Source organism: Anomaloglossus baeobatrachus, chromosome 1 (genome assembly GCF_048569485.1).
Source record: "Anomaloglossus baeobatrachus isolate aAnoBae1 chromosome 1, aAnoBae1.hap1, whole genome shotgun sequence".
NCBI lineage: Eukaryota > Metazoa > Chordata > Amphibia > Anura > Aromobatidae > Anomaloglossus > Anomaloglossus baeobatrachus.
Window position 1 is genome coordinate 930,273,210 of NC_134353.1, and position 25,706 is coordinate 930,298,915.

Sequence of the window (25,706 nt, forward strand, 5' to 3'; positions counted from 1 at the left end):
CCGGAACTGCGACCAATCTTGAACTAAGGCGTCTGCCGCCAGAGCCCGGTGATCGTGAGACCGTGCCATGAAAACTGGGACCTTGTTGTTGTGCCGAGACGCCATTAGGTCGACGTCCGGCATCCCCCAGCGGCGACAGATCTCCTGAAACACGTCTGGGTGAAGAGACCATTCCCCTGCGTCCATACCCTGGCGACTGAGGAAGTCTGCTTCCCAGTTGTCCACGCCTGGGATGTGAACTGCGGATATGGTGGAAGCCGTGTCTTCCACCCACGTCAGAATCCGCCGGACTTCCTGGAAGGCTTGCCGACTGCGAGTTCCTCCTTGGTGGTTGATGTATGCCACCGCTGTGGAGTTGTCCGACTGAATATGGATCTGCTTGCCTTCCAGCCACTGCTGGAAGGCTTGTAGGGCAAGATACACTGCTCTGATCTCCAGAACGTTGATCTGAAGGGTGGACTCTTGCTGAGTCCACGTACCTTGAGCCCTGTGGTGGAGAAAAACTGCTCCCCACCCTGACAGACTCGCATCTGTCGTCACCACCGCCCAGGATGGGGGTAGGAAGGATTTCCCTTTCGACAATGAGGTGGGAAGCAGCCACCATTGAAGAGAATCCTTGGCCGCCTGAGAAAGGGAGACGTTCCTGTCGAGGGACTTCGACTTCCCGTCCCATTGGCGGAGAATGTCCCATTGCAGTGGACGCAGATGAAACTGCGCGAAGGGGACTGCCTCTATTGCTGCAACCATCTTCCCTAGGAAGTGCATGAGGCATCTCAAGGGGTGCGACTGGCCTTGAAGGAGAGATTGCACCCCTGTCTGTAGTGAACGCTGTTTGACAAGCGGAAGCTTCACTATCGCTGAGAGAGTATGAAACTCCATGCCAAGATATGTTATCGACTGGGTCGGGGTTAGATTTGACTTGGAAAAGTTGATGATCCACCCGAAACCCTGGAGGGTCTCCAGCGCCACGTTCAGGCTGTGCTGGCATGCCTCTTGAGAAGGCGCCTTGACAAGCAGATCGTCTAAGTAAGGGATCACAGAGTGTCCCTGAGAGTGCAGAACTGCAACTACAGCTGCCATGACTTTGGTGAAGACCCGTGGGGCTGTTGCCAGACCAAAAGGCAGGGCTACGAACTGAAGGTGTTCGTCTCCTATAACGAAGCGTAGAAAACGCTGATGCTCTGGAGCAATCGGTACGTGGAGATAAGCATCCTTGATGTCTATTGATGCTAGGAAATCTCCTTGAGACATTGCGGCGATGACGGAGCGGAGGGATTCCATCCGGAACCGTCTGGTTCTCACGTGTTTGTTGAGAAGTTTTAGGTCCAGAACGGGACGAAAAGACCCGTCCTTTTTTGGTACCACAAACAAATTGGAGTAAAAACCGTGACCTTGCTCTAGAAGAGGAACAGGGATCACCACTCCTTCCGCCTTTAGAGTGCACACCGCCTGCAGAAGAGCATCGGCTCGGTCGGGATGCGGAGACGTTCTGAAGAATCGAGTTGGAGGACGAGAACTGAACTCTATCCTGTACCCGTGGGACAGAATGTCTCTCACCCAACGGTCTTGGACCTGTGGCAGCCAAATGTCGCCAAAGCGGGAGAGCCTGCCACCGACCGAGGATGCGGAGAGAGGAGGCCGAAAGTCATGAGGAAGCCGCCTTGGTAGCGGGTCTTCCGGCTGTCTTTTTTGGGCGTGACTGAGCCCGCCAAGAATCTGAGCTCCTCTGATCCTTTTGAGTCCTTTTGGACGAGGAGAATTGGGACCTGCCCGAGCCTCGAAAGGACCGAAACCCCGACTGTCCCCTCCTCTGTTGGGGTTTGTTTTGTCTGGGCTGAGGTAAGGATGAATCCTTACCCTTGGACTGTTTGATGATTTCATCCAAACGCTCACCAAACAGTCGGTCACCAGAAACTGGCAAACTGGTTAAGCACTTTTTGGACGCAGAATCTGCTTTCCATTCCCTTAACCACAAGGCTCTGCGTAAAACCACGGAGTTGGCGGATGCCACTGCCGTACGGCTCGTAGAGTCCATCCAGAACCGCATTAATCGCGTAAGACGCAAATGCAGACATTTGAGAGGTTAAGGATGCCACCTGCGGAACAGATGTACGTGTGACCGTGTCAATCTGTGTAAGACAAGCTGAAATAGCTTGGAGTGCCCATACGGCTGCGAATGCTGGAGCAAACGACGCGCCGATAGCTTCATAGATGGATTTCAACCAGAGCTCCATCTGTCTGTCAGTGGCATCTTTAAGTGCAGCCCCATCCTCCACTGCAACTATGGATCTAGCCGCAAGCCTGGAGATTGGGGGATCCACCTTGGGACACTGGGTCCAGCTCTTGATCACGTCAGGAGGAAAGGGATAACGTGTATCCTTAAGCCGTTTGGAGAAACGCTTATCTGGATAAGCGTGGTGTTTCTGGATTGACTCTCTAAAGTCAGAGTGGTCCAGAAAAGTACTTAATTTACGCTTGGGATACCTGAAATGGAATTTCTCCTGCTGTGAAGCTGACTCCTCCACTGGAGGAGCTGGGGGAGAAATATCCAACATTTTATTGATGGACGCGATAAGATCATTCACTATGGCGTCACCATCAGGTGTATCCAGATTGAGAGCGGTCTCAGGATCAGAATCCTGATCAGCTACCTCCGCCTCATCACACAGAGAATCCTCCTGCTGGGACCCTGACCAGTGTGATGAAGTAGAGGGCCGCTCATAGCGAGCTCGCTTAGGCTGTCTGGGACTGTCGTCCGTGTCAGAGCAGTCACCCTGGGATGCATGGGACACCCCCGGAGCCCGGAGCTGTTCCAACTGAGGGGGGCCAGGGAGCAATGAATCAACAGTGCTCATGGTCTGAGTTACTGGTCTAGACTGCAAAGTTTCTAGAATCTTAGTCATAGTCACAGACAATCTATCAGCAAAGATTGCAAACTCTGTCCCCGTCACCTGGCCAGTATTCACAGGTGGTTCTCCCTGGGACACCTCCAGCAGGGGCCCCGGCCGAGCAAGTGGCACAGGGGCCGAGCACTGCACACAATGGGGGTCAGTGGAACCTGCCGGTAGAACAGCCTCACAAGCGGTACAAGCAGCATAGAAAGCCTGTGCCTTGGCACCCTTGTTTTTTGCGGACGACATGCTGTAGTCTCCACTGAGCAATCTAGGAGGGTATATAGCCAAGAATCACCAGCGACCGTTTAGTGCAATGTATAGCATGCAAGCATAAAAATACAATTGTACACTTCGGCACTAGTGGGGTCAGCACCGGAGGTGCCGCTTACCGCCCGCTAAAAGCGGGTGTGTGGTCGCCAGAATCCCGTGCCTGGGTCTCCCAGAACTTGTCTCCCCTCTCCAGCTCAGACTGCATTCAGGAATGGCCGCCGGCGTTCTGTGAAGAGGGGCGGACCGTGGGCGTGCCTCAGACAAAGTGCGGGAAACTGGCGTCCCACTGTGCTCAATGTGAGGGCTGGAGTATGTAAAGCAGACTCCAGCCCTTGGCGCTGACGTTCTGTACCGCGTCCCGCCCTTCCCCTGACTGGCAGGCCTGGGGGCGGGAACGAAACGAAACTAGGCCGCAAAAGCCGGGGACTCTAGTAATAAGCGCGGCCGTCAAATATGCACGGCCAGCGCGGAAGTCCCCGGCGCACCACAAGTGCCAGCCGCGCCGCAGTGTAAACTGCCAGCAGCGGCCGGCGCGGCAGTTCCCAACACAACAACTCTCTCAGCAAGCTGTGAAAGTGTGGCACAAGCGCGCAGCGCTGTTGTCCCCGGCGCACTAACACACCCAGCAATGCTGCAGTGTGCGCGCGGTCTGTACGGGGACACAGAGTACCTCAACGTAGCAGGGCCATGTCCCTGACGATACTCCGCTCCATATCCAGCAGATTCCCCAGGGGCTGTGGATGGAGCACGGTCCCTTGTGCCTGGAGACCGGTAAAATCCCACTTCACCCAGAGCCCTAAGGGGGATGGGGAAGGATGCAGCATGTGGGCTCCAGCCTCCGTACCCGCAATGGGTACCTCAACCTTAACAAACACCGCCGACAAAAGTGGGGTGAGAAGGGAGCATGCTGGGGACCCTAGTATGGGTCCTCTTTTCTTCCATCCGACATAGTCAGCAGCTGCTGCTGACTAAACAGTGGAGCTATGCGTGGATGTCTGACCTCCTTCGCACAAAGCTTGAAAACTGAGGAGCCCGTGATCCCACGGGGGGTGTATAGGCAGAAGGGGAGGGGCCTTACACTTTTAAGTGTAATGCTTTGTGTGGCCTCCGGAGGCAGTAGCTATACACCCAATTGTCTGGGTCTCCCAATTATGAGCGCTAAAGAAACACACGTGTGCCAAAATCACGGCACACAGATGGACCATACACATCTTCACGACGGACCATCAAAAACATGTGTTTTTATCACGGACGTATGAAGGGGGCCTCAATTTGCTGTCTATACACATCCAGTGATTTGGCTAACTTCAGAGCAGCCCTTACAAGGTCTACAGCAAAGAGCTTGTAAATCCTGCATTCCTTGCCTATGCAACGAGCAGTAAACAATAGAATTAAGCAACCCTCTGTCCCTTAAGAATGAAGAGGATTTTTAATAAAAGATTATTTACAAAGTAGTTTTTTTTACAAGCATTTTGTAATATTAACCACTTTAACGTTAAAGCTGACGATTGGCACTGGTGTTCTCCATTTTTGTTAGAAAACTGTTATTCTTAAGAATTAATACTGTATTCGTCCAAAGAATAAAACCAATATAACAAACAAATATATTCAGTATGTATTTCTGTGAGCACACTTATAAATACCAGAAAGAATTCAGTATAAAATATATATATATATATATATATATAAAGTAGGCGATAATACAATAATGATTATCGCTATAATGTAACACTGAGCGCTCTGCTACGTCTGCAGACCCGGCTGATCCTCTTCCTTCTTCTTCAGGTCACAGTCTCCTACGAGCTCCTTGAGACGGGACAGATGGTGCAGAGCCCTGGAGAGGATAGAGGAAAACAGAGGCGACGTTACACCCCTGGAAGGAATCTGAACCTAACAGATCCAAAGTACCAGGCCCCAGATAAACAGCGTGGCCGCTCTGCGTTACTAGGACTGTACCCCTCTCCGGGGGATGTAAAATACTGACCGAACACCTATGTGTGAACATGGCCTTAGAAGAGAGCATTGCACATGTTCAATCACCCCCCTCCCGTCCATTATGTTATGGGTTACACCCTGATTTCTCCAGCAGTCCCATACAGCATGAATGGAGCAGGTGGTGGAGTGTGCCCTGTTCTACAAATCAGTGGGTGTCACGGGGTCCTTCTCCGATATCACACAATCAACAGAGCGAGATATGGGTGAAGAATCCAAAAAAACATTTATTCCAAGCAAATCAGAAGATCCATTATATAGTCCACAAAACAGAGGGTAAAATAGTCCAGTAATGGCATAAATGTCCAGGTCTCTCTGGGGAGCCGCAGCTACTGCCCCCGAGGATGACTCGTCCTGCGTCTCTTGAAGTTCTCAAATAGACTGACTCATTCTTCAGGTAAGCAGAGAGTTTAGGTGGATCCCAGGCCCCCCTCCCCCAGACTTAGGGACAGAAACACTACAGGGGGTGATTACCTACAGAGAATACAATGTACACACAAGTAATACAGAGAATGGACAGTGAACCACGCCTAAAATACCAACCTACACAACATGATACATAACCCCCATATTCCACCATCACAGTGGGGTTACCCACGGATCGGACCCACACAGACCTAAGAGGTCATCTATTCAAATAATTTAAAAAAAAGCAGCATCCGATTCCTTTCATTTTGATACGCAGCCAAGATAAGCGCACGGCTGGGGGCTGCAGCCTGTGGCCATGGCTTTATCTGTGTTGGTATTACTATAGGGGGGATCATACGCCATTTTTATGATTTATTTCTTTTACACTCCAGTATAAGCACACAGACTGCGCCTCTGTTTCCTACCAATCACAGTCTGTGTGCTTATACTGGAGTGTAAGCTGCTGACCAGCTCGGGCTGCTCAGCACAACGACACGCCATTATGACTAGTCAAACTGATAATTCTATGCAGGAATAAAAGATTAAAATGCAGATCTTACGTTTATACAAGCAACTTTCCCTTAACATTGGGGTTGCTTGAAAGCATTTAATGACAAATGAAGCCCTCTAATTAGTTATTAGGGGTAAACCCTGCTGTCGGGTTGCCTTTAAATGCCGCTAGCAGAGACTGACAGAGGCAGTTAACTGATTAACACATTGGCAATCCAACCAATTAAATCAGTTGTCAGGTGTTGGGAAAGATCTGGGCATGGCGTGCAAGCTCGCATCAAATGAGGGGGCACGGCATACAAGTCTGCATCAAAGGTGGGGCACAGAATGCGAGCCTGCATCAAAGGCAGGGGCACGGTATGCGAGCCTGCATCAAAGGCAGGGGCACAGTATGCGAGCCTGCATCGAAGGCAGGGGCACGGCACACAATCCTGCATCAAAGGCAGGGGCACTGTATGTAAGCCTGCATCAAAGGCAGGGGCACAGTATTTAAGCCTGCATCAAAGGCAGGGGCACAGTATGCAAGCCTGCATCAAAGGCAGGGGCACGGTATGCGAGCCTGCATCAAAGGAGGGGCACGGCATACAAGCCTGCATCAAAGGCAGGGGCACGGCATACAAGCCTGCATCAAAGGAAGGGACTTGATATGCAAGTCTGCATCAAAGGCAGGGGCACGGCATACAAGCCCGCATCAAAGGCAGGGGCACGGCATGCGAGCCTGCATCAAAGGCAGGGGCACGGTACGCAAGCCTGCATCAAAGGGAGGGGCACGGCATACAATCCTGCATCAAAGGCAGAGGCACAGTATGCAAGCCTGCATCAAAGGCAGGGGCACGGTATGCGAGCCTGCATCAAAGGCAGGGGCTTGATATGCGAGTCTGCATCAAAGGCAGGGGCACAGCATACAATCCCGCATCAAAGGCAGGGGCACAGTATGCGAGTCTGCATCAAAGGCAGGGGCACGGCATACAATCCCGCATCAAAGGCAGGGGCACAGTATGCGAGCCTGCATCAAAGGCAGGGGCACGGTATATTTACTCCTCTTCTTCTTCCAAGAGCCATAACTTTTTATTTTTCCGTCAATATAGCCATATGAGGGCTTATTTTTGCAGGATGAGTTGTACTTTTGAATGACACCATTCATTTTAACATATAGTGTACTGGGAAGTGGGAAACAAATTCCAAATTTGGAAAAATAGTGAAAAAAGTGAAATTCAACAATGGTTTTGGGGGTCTTTTATTCACCCTGATTGCTGTATGGTAAAACTAAGATGTCCGTATGATGCCTCAGGTTGGTGCGAGTTTGTAGACACCAAACATGTAAAGTTTTACTTTTATATAAGGGGTAAAAAAACCTCAGAAGTTTGTCCAAAAAAAGAATTGCGCTTTTGTCGCCATTTTCCAAGACCCCGTAGTGTTCTCATTTTTCGAGCTCTGGGGCTCAGTGATGGCTTATTTTTTCCGTCTTGTGCTGACATTTTTAATTATACCGTCTTTGTGTAGCTGTAATGTTTTGATTGACTCCTATTGCATTTTAAATAAATGTTGCGGCAACCAAAAAACGTAATTTTGGCGTTTGCAATTTTTTTTCCCGCCACACGGTGTACCAATCAGATTAATTGATTTTATATTTTGATAGATCGGGCATTTCTGAACGCGGCGATACCAAATATGTGCGTATTTTTTAGTTTTTTAACCCTTTAATTTTCAATGTGGCAAGAGGGGGATGATTTGAACTTTTAGGTTTTTTTATTTTTTAAAACTTTTTTGAAACTTTTTATTTTACTAGGTCCCCTAGGGAACTATAAGGATCAGCAGTTTGATATTTCTCAACTCAGCGATACCAAATATGTGTATGCCTCAGCAGTTAGCACTGCACTCTTATGGTGGCTGAGTGGTCAGCACTGCACTCTTATGGTGGCTCAGTGGTCAGCACTGCAGTCTTATGGTGGCTCAGTGGTCAGCACTGCAGTCTTATGGTGGCTCAGTGGTTAGCACTGAAGTCTTATGGTGGCTCAGTGGTTAGCACTGCAGTCTTATGGTGGCTCAGTGGTTAGCACTGCAGTCTTATGGTGGCTCAGTGGTTAGCACTGCAGTCTTATGGTGGCTCAGTGGTTAGCACTACAGTCTTGCAGCGCTGGGGTCCTGGGTTCAAATCCCACCAAGGACAACATCTGCAAGGAGTTTGTATGTTCTCCCCGTGTTTGCGTGGGCTTTCTCCCACACTCCAAAAACATACTAATAGGGAACCTAGATTGTGAGCCCCACCGGGCACAGTGATGCTGATGTATGTAAAGTGCTGTGGAATTAATAGTGCTATGTAAATGAATACATATATTATTATATTTTTTTTAACTGTATTTTTGTCAATGGGGTGTGATTTGAACTTTTAGGGTTTTTTTTATTTTTTGATATTTTTTTTTAATTTATTTTACCAGTCACCCTGTGCATTTCTGCTGATCTGAGCAGCATAGCTCTGATCAGCAGAAATGCTCATCTCCTGTGAGTGGCAGCGGTCTATTCGGCTCTCACAGGAAGTGAATGATGGCAGCGTCAGGAGTCATCAGCTGACCCCGGGTTACCACTGCAACACATTGGCGCCCCGTCATCGTGCCACCCCACTTGGAATTTTCCCGTTTTTCAGGACATTATACGGTAAAGTGAATGGCGTCATTCCAACCTACAACTCGTCCCGCAAATGAACAAGCCGTCGCACGGGTCTATCCACAGAGTTAAAAAAGTTATGGCTCTTGGAAGAAGAGGGCGGAAAACCAGGAATCTGTCTCCACCAGGGTGGGGGACTCGGGGACCGAAACTTACTTTTGTAGTGACTTATTGACTGGGAAGACCTCTTGGTCCACCTTCTGGATCTCAGACTGCACTTCTGTAGAAACCTAAAAATAAAATAAAAAAAAAAAAAGCTTATTTGAAGTCAATAAATGATCTCATTACTGTGATTTTATCAGTGGTGACTAAATTGATACCTTACAGCTATAAAACTGCTGGGTCTATTATGGGAGATAACGTCAGGTCTGTTTCCTCATTCCGATTAGTGATAAGGACACAGTCCAGCCTTTAAAGGGAATCTGTCAGCAGGATTTTCCTATGTACTCTGGCAGCAGCATCATGTAAAGGCAGAGACCCTGATTCCAGTGATGTGTCACTTAGTTTACTGGGTGCAGCAGTTGTGATACAATCACAGTTTTCTCTGCTGCAGATGAAGCAGAGCTCAAACTGCTAAGCTGTGTATACCACTTCCACACCACTAATTTGCAGCTGTGTATAACCCCCACCCACACCACTGATTGGCATCTTTCTGTGTATAACCCCCACCCACACCACTGATTGGCAGCTTTCTGTGTATGACCTCGCCCATACCACTGATTGGCAGCTTTCTGTGTATGACCTCGCCCATACCATTGATTGGCAGCTTTCTGTGTATGACCTCGCCCATACCACTGATTGGCAGCTTTCTGTGTATGACCTCGCCCATATCACTGATTGGCAGCTTTCTGTGTAGAAACCCTTCCATACAACTGATTGGCAGATTTGTGTATAACCCCGCCTACACTACTGAATGGCAGCTTTGTGTATAACCTCACCCATACCATTGAGTGGCAGCTTCCTGTGTATAACCCCGCCCACACTACTGATTGGCAGCTTTGTGTATAGCCCCTCCCACACCACTGATTGGCAGATTTGTGTATAATCCCGCCCACACTACTGAATGGCAGCTTTCTATGTATAACCTCCCCCATACCATTGATTGGCAGCTTTGTGTATACCCCCCCCACACCACTGATTGGCAGCTTTCTGTGTACATTGTACATTGATTGAAATCTGCTAATCAGTGGTCGAGATGTGGCTGGACCAGGAGGCACGAGACACCTAGTCCTGTAGTAATAATCTCCTGCTGATAAAACAGGGATTGTATTGAAATAGCAAAACACAGCCCAATAAGTGACATCACTGGAATTAGGGTCTGTGCCCCTATATCATGGTGCTGTCAGAATACACAGCAAAAATCTGCTTACATATTCCCTATAACAAGTACCTCTTCAATACAGGGGTTGACACATTATACTAAGGTCGGTAAAACAGGCCAATTTCAAGGGGATATGTCTTTGGGGGTGTTAGTGTACAAAATGCTGGCGACGAGCTAGCAAAGCGCGCACGGTCAGTGAGCACTGTAATGAAAAGACGTGGCAAGCAGAGATCAGCTCCATACCCAAAAGTGATTTCTGTTTGGGGGTTGGTGCTTGTTTCCTGTTTTCTTGTTCTCTTACAATGCACAGTGACAGTGCACTCCCATCACTTCTCATTAGAACTGGTGAGGGAGTGCACTGACACTGTGCATCCAAAGTAATATCTCACAGTGAGAACGCATCTGGTACTGAGTATACATTGGAATTGACAACCAATGCGTAGTCAGTAGAGCAGGGACAAGCTCAGCCCCTAAAACACGTCACTGATGACGCTTCATTTCAGGGAGGGGACAAAGGCTGAGTCAGTGCCCGCAGCCTCTGCCCCCTGATGTCTCATTTGAGTATCCCAGCATGCATTGGGTTATCAAAACAGAAGTAGGTAAAATAAAGAAATAAAACACTTACAATAGTTTAGAGAGGGAACGGTAGGGACTTTGTAATTAAAGTTTATTAGAAAATTGATTAGATTATTGCAATAAATAGACAAGACATTTAAGATTAAAATCAATATTAGTTTCGGAACACCCCTTTAAGGCTCATTCTGGCCTGGTCATTATGGGTTTAAAATGAAAAAGTCTTCAGACCCTGCTGACTTTAGTGGGACCAACTGCACAGCGCATGTGTATAGGGGAAGGGGGGGTCTCCCGACTCTCCACTGATAGATGATGTCGGGAAAGAGAAAGATCGACCCAAGGGATTTCATGGGGACATAGAAGGAGTCTGACCATGACTTACACATGAACACTCGGCCGACCTGAGCACTCGTGTGTATGGGGAGTCGGGAGAGATAGAGGACTGCAGAATGAATGTGTAACCTACAGCTCTGATGTGTATAGCCAGCTATAGACTAGACTAAAGGACGTTGTGGTGTCAGGTGACCAGGAGGACCCTCCTGAAGATCACAAAGCCGACACTCACTTTCTGGATCTCCTTCAGGTGCTCGGTGCTGGTCTCCTGGCTGATGTTTTGCTGGAAGGCTTGCAGATTGAAGAGCATGTGCTTCAGAGCCTCCACCGGGCCGTGGTGATTCCCCCCTGAAAAAGGATTGGCCTGGAAGATAAAAAGCGGAACGCGCTGTCTTCAAGGAGATAGTGAAAGGTTTCCCAAAGGTTTGTCAGCTTTGGACAATCGCTGTTTGCTAGAAGGGTCCCCAGAAAATAATGAGACCCCCACCAATCAATCATTCTCCTGCAGCGCCACCACTCGGGAGCCCCGACAGCGCCACCACTCGGGAGCCCCGACAGCGCCACCACTCGGGAGCCCCGACAGCGCGACCACAGGGGAGCCCCGACAGAGCCACCACAGGGGAGCCCCGACAGCGCCACCACAGGGGAGCCCCGACAGCGCCACCACAGGGGATCCCCGACAGCTCCACCACAGGGGAGCCCCGACAGCTCCACCACAGGGGAGCCCGACAGCGCCACCACAGGGGAGCCCCGACAGCGCCACCACAGGGGAGCCCCGACAGCGCCACCACAGGGGAGCCCCGACAGCGCCACCACAGGGGAGCCCCGACAGCGCCACCACAGGGGAGCCCCGACTGCGCCACCACAGGGAAGCCCCGACTGCGCCACCACAGGGAAGCCCCGACAGCGCCACCACAGGGGAGCCCCGACAGCGCCACCACAGGGGAGCCCCGACTGCGCCACCACAGGGGAGCCCCGACTGCGCCACCACAGGGGAGCCCCGACAGCTCCACCACAGGGGAGCCTCGACAGCAGCACAATAATGCCTTTGGTCCGGACTGTCCATCAAACAAAAGTACACAGCAGGAGGGGTGCCTTTCTGGAGAAGATATCAAGAATACCCGTTTTAAGAACCATAGCTGTGACAGTAGTGTAAACAGAGCCAAATTCTGGAAGAAAAAAAAAATCTATGAAAAATGGCTGCAGCAGGAGCCTCCCCCCTCTGTCTTTTTCAGCCACTGGACAGCCCCATATCTAAAGCATGGAACAAAAGGGTAATTCAACAGGTCAAATCCCTCTCTTCCCCAACACCATCTTTTGGGAAGCGTCAGGAGGCCCCCCATACACAGTAGATGGGAGGCTGGTGGCGCTGATAAGGACAACTTTGGCCGAATTTTATCTAATATATAAGGAGCCTTAAGAGTAGAGATGAGCGAACCAGTCGCGGTTCGGCTCGAGTTCGGTTCGCCGAACGGAGGTTCCGTTCGAGTTCGGTTCGGCGAACGTTCGACGAACCAAACTCGAACCAATAGGCTATAATGGGAGGCAATCACAAACACATAAAAATGCATGATAAATGTACACAAACAGTTAATAAACATTGCCATAACACTTACCGGTCCCCGCGATCCCTCCTGCACTCTGTCTCCTGCCGCTATTCCATCCGATGATCGCTGAATCCTCCCGGTGACGGCACTGCCAGCAGTGATGCAGGACCTATCGTGACGTCAAAATAGCCATGTGACCAGTCACGTGGCTATTATCTCATTGGCTACAGACTGGTCACATGACTATGACGCGTCATGTAGGACCTGTCATTGCACTCTCCGGTACACGGTGCACATTTGTGTATCGCCGTGTACCGGCGACATGCTCTAGCACACGGTCGACTCCCCGTTCCGTTAGGGACCGGCTGACACAGCCGGTCATTAACGGAGATCACCGTTGCCATAGCAACGCAGTTAGCGGTGACGTCACCGCTAACCGCGGCTCCGAGAGCACCCTTGCTATGGTAACGCTGTTACCGCTGACAGCCAGCAGCACTGATCTCTCACGGAGTGAAGGCTGCACGCTGCTTCCCGATTGTAGTGAGGATGAGGTGCCCCAGCCCATCAAGTGATGAGCTGGGGCACCTCATCCTCACTACAATCCTGAAGTGCAGTTTTTTCAAATTCATTTAAAGGCACTTGGAACGATGAAATTGCTGCTTATAATTTAAGCCTCTATTAAAAACCTTTTTGCTTATGGATTGAAAAAAACTCTCCAGGTATCTGAAAAATCATATTGCAGTGATAGTTTCAATTGGCATTAAATATCATATGCCTTGAAGCATCACTTAATATACTATACTAGATTTAATAATTGCTCTACTACCGGCCGGGGTACTGCAACCAGACACCTGGTATCTGTTTGCTGCACTATCAATTACTTATTCTTTATTTTTACTTTTATTTTTATTTCTACCATATGTGGTTTATTCTTTCTTTTTCCTTGTTCTATTGTGTGAATTGTTTTGAATAAATTTGTGTCTAAAACAAGGATAGCAATAAAAAGTATAAAATATTAATAAAAAAACTTCTTATCAGCGCTGGTTTATTGGGGATTTATTGGGCTGACAGGGGGTAATAAAGATGGAGTCTCTAATGTGTCTGTGTATTTATTTCTATTAAAGTATTTTTTCTCTGTGTGGTGTCTTTTTTTTAACCCTTTATTGGAGATTCTTAATGGCCGGGTCAAACGTGCCTGACATTAAGAATCTCTGGCTTAATACTGGCTAGTAAAACAAAGCCAGTATTAACTCATGATTACCCAACAAGCCACCCGGCTCCAGGGCTGTTGGAAGAGTTGGATACAGCGCCAGATGATGGCGCTTCTATGAGCGTCATTTTCTGGGGCGGCTGCGGACTGAAATTCGCAGCAGAGGCGCCCAGAAACCTCGGGCTAACCTGTGCTGCGGATTCCAATCCCCAGCTGCCTAGTTGTACCTGGCTGGACACAAAAATGGGGCGAAGCCCACGTCATTTGTTTTTTAATTATTTCATGAAATAAGTGAAATAATTAAAAAAAACGGGCTTCCCTATATTTTTGGTTCCCAGCCGGGTACAAATAGGCAACTGGGGGTTGGAGGCAGCCCGTGGCTGCCTGCTGGACCTGGCTAGCATACAAAAATATGGCGAAGCCCACGTCATTTTTTTGGTGGGCAAAAAACTTCTGCATACAGTCCTGGATGGAGTATGCTGAGCCTTGTAGTTCTGCAACTGCTGTCTGCTCTTCTCCATACAGACAGACAGCAGCTGCAGAACTACAAGGCTCAGCATACTCCATCCAGGACTGTATGCAGAAGTTTTTTGCCCCCTGAAAAAATTATGTGGGCTTCGCCATATTTTTGTATGCTAGCCAGGTACAGCAGGCAGGTACGGCTGCCCCCAACCCCCAGTTGCCTATTTGTACCCGGCTGGGAACCAAAAATAAAGGGAAGCCCTTTTTTTATTATTTCATGAATTTCATGAAATAATTAGAAAACAAATGACGTAGCGCTCCGCGGTATTTTTGATTCTCAGCGCAGATAAAGCAGACAGCTATAGGTTGCCACCCCCATCTGCCTGCCGTTACCTTGGTTGGCAATCAAAATACAGGGAAGCCCATTAATTTTTTCTATTTAAAAAATAGTTAAAAAAAAAAATTACGTTGGGTCCCCCCATTTTTGATAGCCAGCTAGGGTAAAGCAGACGGCTGTAGCCTGAAAACCACAGCTGACAGCTTTACCGTGGTTGGGGATCCAATGTGGAGGTCCCCTCAGGCTCTTTTTTTATAATTATTTTATAAATATTAATAATTACACAATAAAAGTAGGGTCCCCCCCACCAGCCAAGGTAAAGCGGACAGCTGTGGTCTGGTATTCTCAGGGTGGGAAGGTCCATAGTTATTGGGCCTTCACAGCCTAAAAATAGCAGGCCGCAGGCACCCCAGACGTGGGGCATCCACTAGATGCGCCAATCCTGGCGCTTCACCCCAGCTCATCCCGTGCCCTGGTGCAGTGGCAAACGGGGTAATAAATCGGGTTGATACTAGCTGTAAAGTCACCTGAGATCAAGCCCAGCAGTTTGTGATGTCATGGCGTCTATTAGATACCCAACATCATAAACTGTCAGTACTAACAAAAAAAAAAAAAAATCGACAAAAGAAATTTATTTGAAAAAACAGTCCCCAAAACATTTCCTCTTTCACCAATTTATTGTAAGAAAAAAAATAAAGGGGTCCCACGACGACTCTGGACCGTCTAGAATATGGGGGGGGGAGACACTCAGGGAACGTATCCCCCATTTTCTAGGAGTGCAGACCCTTCATGTGAGGAGTGTGGGTGCAATGAATCTGCACTCACTCTTCTCGGGTCCACAGCAGCAGAGTCCATGTCGTAATGGTTTCTACCAAAGCTGCAATGCCCTGCTCATGAGGTAAGGGCATGCCTAATCAGGAGAACTACTGTAGAGGAAGCTCTGCTCACTGGTATATAGGTGCTCAGAGGTAATAATAGATAAAATTAGTGAGTAGCCTCGGCACTCTAAATCTCCCAGACTAAGTCAGTAAGTCACAACGGATAGTAATGCAAAATCACTCTTTATTGGCCCGTATTAAGAAAAAATATTTTTTCATAAGCATATATGTTTTTGTCCAAAACAAGTTACAAATGACGTTTCGGCCTGAGCCTTCGTCAGATTGGACTTATCTGCATGTAATCATGAAAAATGACAATAATCAGTATCACATAAGAGTGAGAGAACAATAACATAAACTCGAACAATGTAGAGGTACAATTGGGATGCAGCAAAAAAATTGCAACACAGCAAGAAATGAAACACATGATACAAATGTCATAATACAGTACAAGGACAATATAGTAATGACAAATATGGGGTCAGAGTAGGCTTAGACAGCTCTGGTACGAAAGAGATGTCAATCATAAAGTAACATGTGCAGTAGGTGTAGAGCTACAGTATGCATGGCAGAGCTAATGGGTAGACTGACCATAGAAAAAGAACGGAGAAAAAGTGGAGAAAAAGTGGAGAAAAAGTGGAGAAAAAGTGGAGAAAAAGTGGAGAAAAAAATGTAGAAAAAGTGGAGAAAAAGTGGAGAAAAAGTGGAGAAAAAGTGGAGAAAAAAATGTAGAAAAAGTGGAGAAAAAGTGGAGAAAAAGTGGAGAAAAAATGGAGAAGAAGTGGGGAAAAAGTGGAGAAAAAGTGGAGAAGAAGTGGAGAAAAAGTGGAGAAAAAGTGGAGAAAAAAATGTAGAAAAAGTGGAGAAAAAGTGGAGAAAAAGTGGAGAAAAAATGGAGAAGAAGTGGGGAAAAAGTGGAGAAAAAGTGGAGAAGAAGTGGAGAAAAAGTGGAGAAAAAAATGTAGAAAAAGTGGAGAAAAAGTGGAGAAAAAATGGAGAAGAAGTGGGGAAAAAGTGGAGAAAAAGTGGAGAAAAAGTGGAGAAAAAGTGGAGAAAAAAAATGTAGAAAAAGTGGAGAAAAAATGGAGAAAAAGTGGAGAAGAAGTGGAGAAGAAGTGGAGAAGAAGTGGAGAAAAAGTGGAGAAGTGTTTGTTCATGCCAGATGGGAGATAAATAATTTTTTACCGGCGCTGTCATTTACTGTAACGTGATCATCGGTGTACGGTGTATACCTGTGATCACATGAGCGGGGACCGGAAAAACCGTCCTGAATCATGATCTGCAGGGTCTCAGCTAGCCCTGAAACCCCGGAGATTTTCTGACGCTGGGGGGGCGTTATTCACTTATTTCTGCCTGCTGTTTATAAACGGCAGATCAGAATAAGGCTACATTAACACGACCGATCCATTTTTGCGGTCTGCAAAAAAACAGTCCGTTTTTTTTCACGGGTGCATCCGTGTGGCATCCGTTTCCGTTCCGTAGACGGTCTGTATGTCATCTGTTTGTCATCCGTGTGCCTTCCGTTTTTTTTGTGTACTGCAAAAAAACTGAAGGAGGGTAAATGCATAAATTTACCCAGGATCCATAGCTTCATCCTACATGAGGCGGTCACATGTTCACTCCAGTGCCATTTTCTACTGCTTTTCACAGCGTAGAGTGCTCTGGTGATTTTCTTGTGCTTGTGCACTTCATATCAGTCTTTTCTGTCATTATAATGGCAGAAAGACACATAATGTCCCACTCTCCTGCATTTTGTAATTTTGCACCCTTTGGTGCCTTTCATGTGGCACTAAGGGGTGCTTAGCTTTCTATTTAGCCAAAAAAATGAAAAAAAAAATGACGTAGGGCTCCCCCTAGTTTTGTAGCCAGCTAGGGTAAAGCAGACGGCTGCAGCCTGCAAACCACAGCTGGCAACCTCACCTTGGCTAGTAATCCAAAACTGAGGGCACCCCACGCTGTTATTTTAAATTAAATAAATAATTAAAAAAAAAAAAACACGTAGGGGTCCCCCCAAAACTGGATCACCAGCCAAGGTAAAGCAGACAGCTGGGGTCTGATATTCTCAGACTAGGGAGGTCCATGCTTATTGGACTCTCCCCAGCCTAAAAATAGCAGGCCGCAGCCGCCCCAGAAGTGGCGCATCCATTAGATGCACCAATCCTGGTGCTTCGCCCCAGCTCATCCCGCGCCCTGGTGCGGTGGCAAACGGGGTAATATATGGGGTTAATACCAGATGTGTAATGTCACCTGGCATCAAGCCCTGGGGTTGGTGAGGTCAGGCGTCTATCAGATACCCGACATCACCAACCCAGTCAGTAATAAAAAAAAATAGACGACAAACACATTTTTATTTGAAAAAACACTCCCCAAAACATTCCCTCTTTAACCAATTTATTAGAAAGAAAAACAAATCCAGGTCTGGTGTAATCCAAGGGGTTGCCATGACGATCCACACTGTCCCAGTCAATGAAGAGCAGGATGTTCCCCATTGGCTGGGAGAGCAGTGCAGTGACCTGAGCTAACATCAATGGGTCAGCCCAGGTCACTGCAGGGCATGACAAGTGCTGCTGTCAGGTACATTACCTGCGCTGATCTCCAGCACACTGACAGCCCCTGTCACTGAGTTCAATGACCGCCGCCTTCACACCAAGTATCGCGAGAGGCCCGTGACGTCACCGCTAGTCAGTCTCGGGTCGGAAGCGAGAGAAGGTGATGTGACAAGCGGCGGCCATGGAGGACAGTGACAGCGCTGAGGTCGGGATGGCGGGACTTCATCACCGCAGGTAAGCCGAGCGGGACCATGTGTGCAGAGTGTGTGTGTGTGTGTGTGTGTGTGTGTGTGTGTGAGTGTGTGTGTACATGTTGCGGGCAGGAGGGGGCGGAGCGAGCTGAGCGGGGAAGTGTGGGCTTCCTGCACGTAACTAGGATAAACATCGGGTTACTAACCAAAGCGCTTTGGTTGGATACCCGATGTTTATCTTGGTTACCAGCTTCTGGCAGGCTGCCAGCGATGGCTCCTGCACACTGTAGCTGTAAAAAGCCCTGCTTTTTGCTGCTAGAACCGTTCTCGAACGTATCTAGAACTATCGAATTTTAGCAAAAAAGCTCGAGTTCTAGTTTGATCTAGAACAGCCCCAAAATCACTCGAACCGCGAACTGGAGAACCGCGAACCGCGCTCAACTCTACTTAAGAGAAGATCAAAAAGCGATAAAATCTATTGTATTTTTCGGATTATAAGACGCACTTTTCCGCCCACAAATTTGGGAGGAAAATGAGGGGTGCGTCTCATAATCCAAATGTAGCTTACCAGGAGGGGGGTGGGGGTGGAGAGGGGTCACAGGAGACAGGGGCAATGCTGCGGGACACTGTGCTGGGGCTGCAGGCAGTGAGGGCTTCAAATAATGGCACATGCGCAGATGTAGCTCTTGGCTCAAGATCTCATCTGTGCACGCGCCGCCTCCGGCCCACTTGATCTCCCAGCAGCAGACTTAAGAAAAACGGTGCCTGGAGGTGGCGCATGCGCAGAAGAGACCTCATCTCGTCATTGAGCCGATAGCATAATCTGCGCATGCGTCGCCTCTGGGCGCTATTTCTTTGAAGCCCGCACCACCGACAGTATCTGGATATTGCCTACGTCACACCGCTCGCAGCGAGGATCTGGGACACCCGCCGCACCGCCCTACTCCCCCACCACCCCTGCCTCCTTTGACCCCGCTCCACCACCGTTGCTGCCTCTCCGAGTAGGACACCACTGGATTATAAGACAGATTCCATTTTTTTCCCTCTAATTTTGGGGTGTGTTTTATAATCCAAAAAATATGGTAATTTCCTTTTTTTTTCATAAGGCTGCGTATACACATCAGTTTTTGGCCATCAGGCGCAATCTGGCAGAAACATGAAAAAACGCATCCGGCGTCTGTTGTCGCCGGATGCGTTTTTCCCCCATAGACTTCTATTAGTTCCGGATTGCGCCGGATGGCCTTGCGTTTTTCCCCCATAGACTTCTATTAGTGCCGGATTGCGCCGGATGGCCTTGCGTTTTTCCCCCATAGACTTCTATTCGCACCGGATTGCGCCGGATGGCGTTGCGTTTTTCCCCCATAGACTTCTATTAGCACCGGATTGCGCCGGATGGCCTTGCGTTTCATCCGGCTTTCGCCGGATCCGGCAAAATTTGCTTGTCCGGCGGCCGGATGGCACGTTGAGGTGAACGTTTTTGTGTCCGCTAAAAAAAAAGTATCGAGCCGACGTGTTTTATAATGGAAGCCTACGGACGCCGGATCCAGCGTAATAGGGCAAAAAACTGACTACGGCCGCCGGATCCGTTTTTTTGAACTGAGGATGCTCAGTATCAAAATGGATCCATCAAAAAACGGAAGAAACGGATGGAAAAAACTGAAGCGACTGATCTGTTTTTTCGCCAGATCCGTGGTATCACTTTTTTCGCCGGATCGTGCCTGATGGCAAAAAATTGATGTGTGAAAGTAGCCTAAGGCGGGCTTTGCACACTACGACATCGCAGGTGCGATGTCGGTGGGGTGAAATCGAAAGTGACGCACATCCGGCGTCACTTGCGATGTCGTAGTGTGTAAATCCTAGATGATACGATGAACGAGCGCAAAATCGTCGTCATCGTATCATCGCTGCAGCCTCCGACATTTCCATAATGCCGGGGGAGCGACAGGTACGATGTAGTTCCTCGTTCCTGCGGCCGCACACATCGCTGTGTGTGAAGCCGCAGGAGCGAGGAACTTCACCTTACCTGCCTCCCGGCTGCAATGAGAAGGACGGAGGTGGGCGGGATGTTTACATCCTGCTCATCTCCGCCCCTCCACTTCAATTGGCCGCCTGCCGTGTGACGTCACTGTGACGCCGCACGACCCGCCCCCTAAGGAAGGAGGCGGGACGCCGGCCAGATGGACGTCGCACGGCAGGTATGTGCGTGTAAAGCTGCCGTAGCGATAATAATCGCTACGGCAGCTTTCACTATATATCGAACGTGCGACGGGGGCGGGACTATCGCTGCAGCATCGGTAACACATTGTTACCGATGTTGCAACGTGCAAAGCCCGCCTAAGAGCTAAAAAGCAGAAGACCCTGCGAGTCTTTAATTACTGAGAATTTTAGCAGGAAATTCTCCGAAAAAAACATCTCTACAACATGAAACTTACCGTTTTCTCCTGCAGCACAGAGTCTTTAAGGAAATCCTCCAGGAGATTCGATTTTAATGCCTTCAACCCTTTATTTTCCTCGTCTTCACACAGGACATGGACAGGACACTTGCTGATAATAATAATAATTAAAGGGTCACTGTTTTATTACAGTTTCCACAAATCAATAGATCAGGCGAATATAAGAAAACATTTTAAGTGTTTTATCTCTCCCAGAGCTGGATTCACAGCTACACCGCTCAGTACTTCTGTATAACGCCCTCCATCCTGCTGCTAAATGAAGGGAATTTTGTTTACTTACCGTAAATTCCTTTTCTTCTAGCTCCTATTGGGAGACCCAGACAATTGGGTGTATAGCTTCTGCCTCCGGAGGCCACACAAAGTATTACACTTAAAGTGTAACCCCTCCCCTCTGCCTATACACCCTCCCGTGGATCACGGGCTCCTCAGTTTTGGTGCAAAAGCAGGAAGGAGAAAACATATAAATTGGTCTAGGGTAAATTCAATCCGAAGGATGTTCGGAGAACTGAAAACCATGAACCAAAAGAACAATTCAACATGAACAACATGTGTACACAAAAGAACAACCAGCCCGAAGGGAACAGGGGCGGGTGCTGGGTCTCCCAATAGGAGCTAGAAGAAAAGGAATTTACGGTAAGTAAACAAAATTCCCTTCTTCTTTGTCGCTCCATTGGGAGACCCAGACAATTGGGACGTCCAAGAGCAGTCCCTGGGTGGGTAAAAGAATACCTCAATAAAAAGAGCCGCAACGGCCCCCTCTTACAGGTGGGCAACCGCCGCCTGAAGGACTCGCCTACCTAAACTGGGGTCTGCCGAAGCATAGGTATGCACTTGATAGTGTTTCGTGAAAGTGTGCAGACTAGACCACGTAGCTGCCTGACACACCTGCTGAGCCGTAGCCCGATGCCGCAATGCCCAGGACGCACCCACGGCTCTGGTAGAATGGGCTTTCAGCCCTGAAGGAAGCGGAAGCCCAGAAGAACGGTAGGCTTTGAGAATCGGTTCCTTAATCCACCGAGCCAAGGTTGACTTGGAAGCCTGCGAACCCTTACGCTGGCCAGCGACAAGGACAAAGAGCGCATCTGAATGACGCAGGGGCGCCGTGCGAGACACGTAGAGCCGGAGTGCTCTCACTAGATCCAAAGAGTGCAAATCCTTTTCACATTGGTGAATTGGATTAGGGCAAAATGAAGGCAAGGAGATATCTTGATTGAGATGAAAAGGAGATACCACCTTAGGGAGAAAATCCGGGACCGGACGCAGAACCACCTTATCCTGGTGAAACACCAGGAAGGGGGCTTTGCATGACAGCGCTGCAAGCTCAGACACTCTCCGGAGTGACGTGACTGCCACTAGGAAGGCCACCTTCTGCGAAAGACGTGATAAAGAGACATCCCGCAGCGGCTCGAAAGGTGGTTTCTGAAGAGCCGTTAGCACCCGGTTAAGATCCCAGGGTTCCAGCGGACGTTTGTAAGGTGGGACTATGTGGCAAACTCCCTGCAGGAACGTGCGGACCTGCGGAAGCCTGGCTAGGCGCTTTTGAAAAAATACGGAGAGCGCCGATACTTGGCCCTTGAGAGAGCCGAGTGACAACCCCTTGTCCATTCCGGATTGAAGGAATGAAAGAAAAGTGGGTAAGGCAAACGGCCATGGAGGAAAACCATTATCAGAGCACCAGGATAAGAAGATTTGCCAAGACCTGTAATAGATCTTGGCGGACTTAGGCTTCCTGGCCTGTCTCATGGTGGCAATGACATCCTGAGATAACCCTGAAGACGCTAGGAGCCAGGACTCAATGGCCACACAGTCAGGTTGAGGGCCACAGAATTCAGATGGAAAAACGGGCCTTGTGACAGCAAGTCTGGGCGGTCTGGAAGTGCCCACGGTTGTCCCACCGTGAGATGCCACAGATCCGGGTACCACGACCGCCTCGGCCAATCTGGAGCGACGAGAATGGCGCGACGGCAGTCGGATCTGATCTTGCGTAACACTCTGGGCAGCATCGCCAGAGGAGGAAACACGTAAGGCAGTCGAAACTGCGACCAATCCTGAACTAACGTATCCGCTGCCAGAGCTCTGTGATCCAGAGACCGAGCCATGAATGCCGGGACTTTGTTGTTGTGCCGTGACGCCATGAGATCGACGTCCGGCGTTCCCCAGCGGCGACAGATCTCTCGAAACACTTCTGGGTGTAGAGACCATTCCCCCGCATCCATGCCCTGACGACTGAGAAAATCTGCTTCCCAGTTTTCTACGCCCGGGATGTGAACTGCGGAGATGGTGGAGCCTGTGGCTTCCACCCACTGCAGAATCCGCCGGACTTCCTGGAAGGCTTGACGACTGCGAGTGCCGCCTTGGTGGTTGATGTATGCGACGGCAGTGGCGTTGTCCGACTGGATACGGATCTGCCTGCCCTCCAGCCACCGATGGAAAGCCAATAGGGCTAGATACACTGCCCTTATCTCCAGAACATTGATCTGAAGGGAAGACTCTATCGGAGTCCAGGTTCCCTGAGCCCTGTGGTGGAGAAAAACCGCTCCCCACCCTGACAGGCTCGCGTCCGTGGTGACCACAGCCCAGGTTGGGGGTAGGAAGGATTTTCCCTGCGATAGAGAATTGGGAAGGAGCCACCACTGAAGAGACGTCTTGGTTGCAAGGGAAAGAGAGACTTTCCTGTCGAGGGAAGCCGACCTCCTGTCCCATTTGCGGAGAATGTCCCATTGGAGTGGCCGCAGATGGAATTGCGCGAACGGCACTGCCTCCATCGCTGCCACCATCTTCCCCAGGAAGTGCATGAGGCGCCTTAAGGGGTGTGACTGACCCCGAAGAAGAGATTGCACCCCTGCCTGCAGAGAAAGCTGTTTGTCCCGCGGTAGCTTGACTACCGCTGACAGTGTATGAAACTCCATCCCGAGGTAAGTCAGTGATTGGGTCGGTGTCAACTTGGATTTCGGGAAGTTGATGATCCACCCGAACTGCTGGAGAGTCGCCAGAGCGACGGTAAGGCTGTGTTGACACGCCACCCGAGAAGGGGCCCTGACTAGGAGATCGTCTAAGTAGGGAATCACCGAGTGGCCCTGAGAGTGTAGGACCGCCACAACGGATGCCATGACTTTGGTGAAAACCCGTGGGGCTGTCGCCAGGCCGAAAGGCAATGCCACAAACTGAAGGTGTTCGTCCCCGATGGCGAAACGCAAGAAGCGTTGATGCTCGGGTGCGATCGGCACGTGGAGATAAGCATCCTTGATGTCGATCGATGCTAGAAAGTCTCCTTGTGACATCGAGGCGATGACCGAGCGGAGAGATTCCATCCGAAACCGTCTGGTTCTCACATGTCTGTTGAGTAGTTTGAGGCCCAGAACGGGACGGAATGATCCGTCCTTTTTTGGCACCAAGAACAAGTTGGAGTAAAAGCCGCAACCACGTTCCTGAAGGGGAACGGGGATCACAACTCCTTCTGTCTTCAGAGCGTCCACTGCCTGAAAAAGTGCGTCGGCCTGAGCGGGGGGCGGAGAGGTTCTGAAGAAACGAGCCGCAGGACGAGAGCTGAACTCTATCCTGTAACCGTGAGACAGAATGTCTCTCACCCATCGGTCTTGAACATGTGGCCACCAGGCGTCGCCAAAGCGGGAGAGCCTGCCACCGACCGAGGATGCGGCTAGGGGATGCCGAGAGTCATGAGGAGGCCGCCTTGGAGGCAGTGCCTCCTGCGGCCTTTTGGGGGCGTGACTTGGACCGCCACGCATAGGAGTTCCTCTGGCCTTTCTCCGGCCTGCTGGACGAAGAGGATTGGGGCTTGGCGGAGGGACGAAAGGACCGAAACCTCGATTGTATTTTTCGTTGCTGAGGTCTCTTAGGTATGGATTGGGGTAAGGAGGAGTCCTTTCCCTTGGATTCCTTAATAATCTCATCCAATCGTTCGCCAAACAAGCGGTCGCCAGAAAATGGCAAACCGGTTAAGAACCTCTTGGAGGCAGAGTCTGCCTTCCATTCGCGCAGCCACATGGCCCTGCGTACTGCCACAGAGTTAGCGGATGCCACAGCTGTACGGCCAGCAAAGTCTAGGACTGCGTTCATGGCGTAGGAAGAAAAAGCTGACGCTTGAGACGTCAAAGACGCAACTTGCGGAGCAGAATTACGTGTGACAGCATTAATCTCAGCCAGACAAGCCGAGATAGCTTGGAGTGCCCACACGGCTGCAAAAGCCGGGGCAAAAGACGCGCCCGTGGCCTCATAGATGGACTTCACCAGAAGCTCTATCTGCCGGTCAGTGGCATCCTTTAGCGATGAGCCATCTGCAACCGATACCACAGATCTAGCCGCCAATCTAGAGACTGGAGGATCCACCTTGGGACACTGAGCCCAACCCTTAACGACCTCGGAGGGGAAGGGGTAACGCGTGTCAGTGAGGCGCTTAGTAAAGCGCTTGTCCGGAACCGTTCTGGGCTTCTGGACAGCATCTCTGAAGTTAGAGTGATCGTAAAACGCACTACGTGTACGTTTGGGGAACCTAAACTGGTGTTTCTCCTGCTGAGACGCCGACTCCTCTACAGGAGGAGGCGGGGGAGAGAGATCCAACACCTGATTGATGGACGAGATAAGATCATTCACTAAGGCGTCCCCTTCAGGTGTATCAAGGTTAAGGGCGACGTCAGGGTCAGAGCCCTGAGCTGCGACGTCCGCCTCGTCCTCCAGAGAGTCCTCAAGCTGGGAACCCGAGCAGCGTGAAGAAGTCAGGGAAGATTCCCAGCGAGCCCGCTTAGCCTGTCTAGGACTGTGGTCCGGGCAGGAGTCCTCCACGTGAGACCTAGGGCCCAACCTGGGAGCGCGCTGCGGCGCGGACCGAGAGGGGCCTGGAGGCGACGATCCAACAGGCGCCGGGGCCTGTGTAAGGACCGGTCTGGACTGCAAAGCTTCTAGCAGCTTGGCAGACCACTTGTCCATAGACTGAGCCATGGATTGTGAAAGTGACTCAGAGAGTTTCTCAGCAAAAGAGGCAAACTCTGTCCCTGCCGCCTGGACAGGGGGAGCAGGGGGGTCTACATGAGCCGAGGGGCCCACTAGTGACCGAGGCTCCGGCTGAGCAAGCGAAGCAGGGGTCGAGCATTGCTCAC

At 49.8% G+C, this 25,706-nt stretch overlaps 1 protein-coding gene across 4 annotated transcripts in view; it reads right to left on the bottom strand.

Moving 5' to 3' along the window:
- Positions 1-4,579: 4,579 nt before the first annotated feature.
- C1H18orf54 (chromosome 1 C18orf54 homolog) overlaps positions 4,580-25,706 on the bottom strand; it is a 39,491-nt gene continuing 18,364 nt past the window's right edge. For 3 of the 4 annotated variants that reach the window (XM_075343399.1, XM_075343394.1, XM_075343397.1), the window contains exons 5-8: positions 20,572-20,683; positions 11,198-11,329; positions 8,895-8,968; positions 4,580-4,998 (exon numbers count right to left, since the gene is read on the bottom strand). In XM_075343399.1, coding sequence (XP_075199514.1) covers positions 4,908-4,998; positions 8,895-8,968; positions 11,198-11,329; positions 20,572-20,683 — 409 coding nt within the window. In that variant the 3' untranslated portion in view covers positions 4,580-4,907. The remainder of the gene's footprint in view (positions 4,999-8,894; positions 8,969-11,197; positions 11,330-20,571; positions 20,684-25,706) is intronic. The other variant, XM_075343402.1, reaches the window with a different exon arrangement.